The sequence below is a fragment of the Austrofundulus limnaeus genome, unplaced genomic scaffold (assembly GCF_001266775.1).
Source record: "Austrofundulus limnaeus strain Quisiro unplaced genomic scaffold, Austrofundulus_limnaeus-1.0 Scaffold27, whole genome shotgun sequence".
Taxonomy (NCBI): Eukaryota; Metazoa; Chordata; class Actinopteri; order Cyprinodontiformes; family Rivulidae; genus Austrofundulus; species Austrofundulus limnaeus.
Window position 1 is genome coordinate 372082 of NW_013952429.1, and position 6543 is coordinate 378624.

At 39.9% G+C, this 6543-nt stretch overlaps 1 protein-coding gene across 1 annotated transcript in view; it reads left to right on the forward strand.

The window, feature by feature from the left end:
* The window catches only part of gatad2b (GATA zinc finger domain containing 2B), a 67644-nt gene that overhangs the window by 50034 nt on the left and 11067 nt on the right, over positions 1–6543 (forward strand). The window contains exons 5-7 of the mRNA XM_014004825.1: positions 1154–1282; positions 1869–2304; positions 2385–2587. Coding sequence (XP_013860279.1) covers positions 1154–1282; positions 1869–2304; positions 2385–2587 — 768 coding nt within the window. The remainder of the gene's footprint in view (positions 1–1153; positions 1283–1868; positions 2305–2384; positions 2588–6543) is intronic.

The window sequence follows — 6543 nt, forward strand, 5'->3', positions numbered from 1 at the left end:
GATACAATAGGGTTCCATGCTCCGATGGAGACATGGAAACGCTGCTGCTTTGCAGCTGCGTTACCCTGCTTCCTCGGGCTTGGACCCCTAATAATCTACCGGTGGAATAAGACATTTGCACTTGGTAAGACTTCTTGAAATAAAGAAAATTGCCAGACTAACAAGATTAATAATCTAATATATTCTGCTCTTGTTTAAAACAAGATGAAAAATACTTTTTGGCTGGATATAATAATGTAAGACTTGGTTAGTTGGATAAGAGCTTTAAAAAAACTGCATGTTATGGTTTTCAGGTCTAGTATGTTGGCTGCCTCGAGGTTGGGATTTGACATTTTGTGTTGTGTTACTCACGAGTGTCAGCAAAGGCTCTCATGTTGCTCATACAGCCCTGCTTTGCTTGATATAACTCTGACTTTTGGTCGATACAATATAATGTTGATATTGTATCATTAATATAGTGATAAAACTGTACCTACAAACCTGATGTCTTTAATTAGAATTATGACGAGTCAGAACAGAAAGTGAGATTTCATATTTACTACTTACTAACTTATAAAGATATTTAGAAATGGAGCCTCCCTTAGGGTTGGGCAATATTGGCAAAAAAATTAATCAGGATTAATTGTGGTATTTAGCCGATAAAGATTAATTTGACGATTAATCCCCTGGACACCCTTATGTCCTGGTCACATGACCCATTTAGTGGGAAATATTTGCTCTTCATAAAAATCTGTTCCAAATTGTATCAAAATTACAGACTTCAGGCTATACATTAAATTTTAAACTGTGTTGGTAGTTAAATAAATTACAGAACTTTTTTTTAATGTTCGTCATATTTGAAGCAGAGAGGAGCACCGAGCGGACTGACCAAGGAAATATCCAGTCAGTCCGCCTGGTGGCATTAATCATATCAATCATCAAGTGCCAAAAAATAATCGATTAATGTTTTTCTGATGATTAATTGCACACGATACGATTATGCCCAACCCTAGCCTCCATACAAGTTAAAGTTAAATCTGACATTGTTTGAACTCGTCAGGAAGTAATCAGAAATATCTCATAGACAGAAATGTAAAGTCAATGTTGTTGATGAAAAAGCTCATATTTGAGTGTCTGTAGTGCACCTTTAATGCCGTTTGGTGTCTTTGCTCAGGTTCCTGTGGTCCAGAGCTCTGCGTCCTCCGTTCAGCCTCCTCCCAGCCACAGCTCCTCGGGCCTGGGGAAGCTGCCTGTGAGGCCGGGCTTACACAACCCCGAGCCTCAGAACCTCCGCACCGCACAGGTACATACGTGTGTTTAAACATGTTCAGAGTGTCAGAGAGCCAGATTACATCGTCACTGTGTCGTATGTGAATAAATGAGACCAAACTGATGAGTTCAGATCATTGATTTATTGTAGATGTCAGTAGGGCTGCAACGATTAATCGACGACTAATCGATTATTAAAATAATCGATGACTAATTTAAAAATCGATTAATCGTTTTCTTTTTTTTTGTTCTTTACTTTGTTTTTCTCTCCAAACTGCTTTGACACCTTCCACTGCCACATCTGCCTTTCTGTCCTTGACACACATGCACAGTAGTGGTANACATTGGTGAATGTCACAAATTCTCCTAAATCACTCGTACGCACAACTTAAGAACAAATCTGTGCGTACCAACGGTTCTTGCATGAGGCCCATTGTTTTTTGAATCTTAGAGTTTAAAAAGTAACTAAACAACAATCATAACTTTGACTGGAAATGGTGAAAATGGTGTTTTCTCTTCATCAGGCTCAGTGATCTGTTCTTCAGCTGTTAGTGCAGCATTATTGATAAAGGAGTAAATGTTATAGTGGTTTAAATGACTAACTTGAACATGCTGCAGAGGCTGTGTGTAGAACTGTAATGGTGCTTTCTGACTGTGATGAACTGAGGATGTGCGTCTCCTTGCAGGCCAGCCAGCAGGTGGCGGCCTCTCAGCGCTCCGGCTCCAGTGCCATGTACATGAACCTGGCCCACATGCAGGCGGCGGCGGCAGTGGGGGCCGGCGGCGTGGCGGGCGGCCTCAGCGGCGCCTCGTCCGTCAGCCCGTCCACCCTGTCCGGCTCGGCCAGCGGGGCCGTGAGCTCCATGGCCGACCAGGCCAGCAGCCAGGCGGCCGCCAAGCTGGCCCTACGGAAGCAGCTGGAGAAAACCCTGCTGGAGATCCCTCCGCCCAAACCCCCGGCTCCGCTCCTTCACTTCCTGCCCTCCGCTGCTAACAGCGAGTTCATCTACATGGTGGGCCTGGAGGAGGTGGTGCAGAGTGTGCTGGACAGTCAGGGTAAGCAGAAAGCAGTTTTGTCAACAGGTTTTACAATGTGTGTCTCCCTGCTTACATGCTGCACTCTGTGTTCTCTGCAGGTAAACTCAGAGGGACTCTGGCCCGCATGGAGCCCTTCTTCTGTGCCCAGTGCCAAACCGACTTCACTCCCCACTGGAAACAAGAGAAGAGTGGGCGGATCCTCTGCGAGCAGTGCATGACGTCCAATCAGAAGAAGGCTCTGAAGGCAGAGCACACCAACAGGCTGAAGAACGCCTTTGTGAAGGCTCTGCAGCAGGAGCAGGTCAGCACTGATGGATAACCCACTTCGTTAAAGTACCCCATAACGAGGGAGTGATGAGAGGATTTCACACACTTCTGTGCAGGGCGGCAACAACGAATCGATAAAATCGATAAAAATCGATTATTAAAAGCGTTGGCAACGAATTTTATTATTGATTCTTTGTGTCACGGGATTTATGCGTCCCTCGCCGTGTCGCAGAGCCGATTACATCACCCGCACAGCGTTGTCAATGCTGGCTGACCTAAATAAAGTTTAGGAAGAAAAATACTACCTGTAAAGACCCGCCCTCTCTGACTCTTCGGTGAAAAGCAGAGACTTCGAACTTTAAACCAGTTTTTAAATCGTGTTGTTAGGTCAAGTAGATCTGAAGTTATGATAAAAAGTATCTGTTACATTTATTCTTTTTAAAAGACGTCTGATTTGATGCGCCGCGTCGAGAGGAGGAAGTGTGTGTGTGGGGGGGGGCTTAAATCCAACGTTTCCTCCTCCTCTCGGGACAAAAGTATAAAACTCCAGTTTTTTCTGACTGAGGCCCAAAGTTATTTGTTGAGCAGCAAAACGGTTCAGAACGAAGGAAAAAAAAAAGACGCGATCGAGCAGCAAGTCTGCGGGGGGGTGAGGGGGGGCTGCTTCAGAACCGTTTTTATTGGGTCAAACAGAACCAACAAGTATGAAACAAAAAGTAAAGAATTAGAGAAAAAAATGTTAAATGTAAATAAATTCTAATTATAATAAATTAATAATAGTTTTACATCTAAAAATCATATTTTATTATTTTAATCTATTTTCCTCATTTAGCAACCTGTTAAATTTCTGTTATGTTTCATGTAGGAGAAATACACATTTTTTTCAGTCAGTATTTAATACAGCTGGCAAAATAAATAGTTAAAATATGTATTATGTGCTTCTGTTTTTTAAGTCAGGAGATTATAAAAAAATCCTTCTTGATTCAAGAGTTAACTCCGGTTTTTTAAAAAATGGCTGCTTATTAATTAATTGTTAATAAATCTATAAGATAAGTCAACTTCAGATTAATTCATTATCAATAACTTGCAATAATTTACATCTACTCATATTCATGTAATTAAGCGTTTTAATGATTTGGCCGATTAATCGATTAATTGAAAAATAATCAACAGATTAATCGATTATTAAAATAATCGTTAGTTGCAGCCCTAGATGTCAGGCCAAAACCTGGCCTTTCAGATTTACATATTCATTTTCATCTTTGACGTTTTTTGTAGTTTTAAGGATTGACTAAAGAAAAGTGTCCAAAAAGGCAGGTTGTGGTTTGTATTATTAGTAGTATTAATTTTAATGGAAACCTGATCTTGACACATGTATTGTGTGTTTAGGTTAGCTGAAATTCATTCTTTAAATCTAGTTAAGCTCTCCTCTGTATATGGTACAGCTGTCAATAAAGATATGTGATGTTGTTTAAATGTTTAATATACTTTAGAGAGTTTAAAACATTTCTAATGCATTTTAACCTTAATCTTTTAGGTTAAAAGTGCAACAAGTTATTGTATCATGGCTGTTGCATCTCAGAATATAGTGATTTAAATAACATTGTTTTTTATTTGAACAAAATATTAGATGTGTCTGAATTTAGGGATTCACCAATCACTTCCTATTTGTTTCCTCTTTTAGTCAAACAGAAACTGTGCTGATATTTGACCTGTTTTAACATCTTTTAATGTTCAACACCTGCTTGTGTCCCAGCGAGCGATAGCCCCGGCTCACATTAGCACAGTTAGCAGCAGTCTGTGCTCAGAGCTGCCTCTATTAACACCCACAGCTAGCCTCCCTCTGCGGTGTGTTTACTGACTGGAAACATGCAGGATTTGTCAGTGTTGATTGGCTGATCAAGTTCAATCAAGCTGAGAGTCGTTCTATGATGATCATGAGCCGATTCAAAGCTTGCCTGAAACTCTTATTTTACCCTTTGAGTCGAAACATTTTGTCTGTTCTTTCTTCATTTGTTGACACAGAGATAATTTAAAATCAGTTTGTCATCGAAGCAGAGATATTAGTCCTTTATATTGAAAAAGTAGAAACTCTGATCCCTTCTATAACAGGGTTATTCAACTAAACTGCTCCAGAGGCCACAGTTACTGCAGGTCAACAGCTGAGTGGCCAAACATCCAGCAATTAAAGTTATTATGTAAATAAACCAAGTATTACAAAGATCTGTTACCTTTGAAATACTTTATTTTGCTGCATTTAATCATGAATACAACATACAGAACCTTATAAAAGTAATAATTAAACAGTTTCAAAAACAAAAAGAACATGTTCTGCCTCCTGTTTGACACAAATAATATTTTGACATCTCTGACTTGCCAAATATTTACAGTAAACCAATTTTATTTTCATTTTCATCATTTTATCTTCATCTGCTTGTAGTTTTAACTGTCTTGAATATTCATAGAAATAGTTTTTACCAGCTTGTAGCCAAGATCCTGATGTTTCTGTAGATACCAAACATGTCTATGTTTAACTAAAGGAACTTAGAGTAATTAAAGTAGAAAACCAGGGGTTTGTGCTTGAAAGATGAATGAACCAATTGGTGGCCCGAACTTTGGTCACTCGCAGGCCGGATGTGGCCCACGGGCCGCCAGTTGAATAGCCCTGTTCTATAAGAAGTTGTCAGGAGAACTTTATTTGTAAAGATGCTCCTGACCTGCTGTGCACTGATACATCTGATGTCACTCAGAAATGTGTTGATGTGGGAGGAGCTTATTTTGTTTGATAAAGTTCAAACTTTTGGCTTTTTTTTGGTCTTTTTCTTTGATTTATTTTATTCTCCTTATTTAGTTGTTTTATTTATCCTCCCCCAAATCAAAGCTTTTTACCTTGATACCTTTTGTTATTTAGTTAATCGAGTTACTTAATGAAACGTTTCAGGTCTGAATCAGTTCTTTGTCTCACCTGATTCCCTGCAGCTCCATATAAAAACAGCTCACTGGAAGCTCTTGCTGTGGTTATTATAGAGCCATCTGTTGGAAGTTTCTGGAATGCCTAAATAGCACAAAAGTCATCAAATCGGTGCCTGTGTACCAGTGTGTGTTTTTCTGTGTGTAATATGAATTCACTCAGCGAGGAGGTGCTGCCATCTGCTGTCCGTCCTGCAGAGAAACCCTCATTTCATGGTTTTATTTCTTTGCGTGTGTGCAGGGTCATACAGTCATCCGGTCAGCCAATGCCAACCTGCCGCCCATGCTGATGTCCCAGCGAGTCATCGCCCCCAACCCCTCCCAGCTGCAGGGCCAAAGGGTCTCCTCCAAGTCTGGGATGTCTCGATCCGGCTCCAGCAGCCTGGCCAATGCCGTCAGCTACCAGCAGGTATAAAACTACACACTGGACTGATGGAGGACAAACACAGACTTGTTGTGGGTGAAACAACAAAACAAGAAGAGTTCAGGGTTGGAAGAGAGCTGTGATTGTTTTAGTCAGAGAATATCTACAGACTGTATGTAGGAACAGAACATTTCCCAGGTCTCCTGCACAGCAAGTGGATGTAATCTAATCAGCAGCTTTAATCTTTATTTTTGTCTTTTTACACTGATTTATGCATCAACATATCAACACTTTGATTAGATCATTACAAGAGGAAACTCAAAGTTACTGTGCTTTAGAGAAGAAAGTTAAGAGATGTTTGGGTTTTTGAACTGTGGCTCATTAAACAGGGTGTCCACGGGTCCTTAAAACGTCTGAAATTCACATATCTAAAGTTAAGACCTTAAAAAGTTTTAAAGGGATTCATGAGTAGTTGTAACATAAGACTTTATTTGATAAACATATTTTAACTGTAAAATAAAGACTGTAAAAGTACTGTAGGCTGTTTTAGTTTTTATAATTTTTAAACTAAAAGTTTAAAAATATATTTTAACACGGACGGGGCCATTTTATTTACACGCAAAGCATTCTGGGTAAATGATGACGTGGATAGGTCC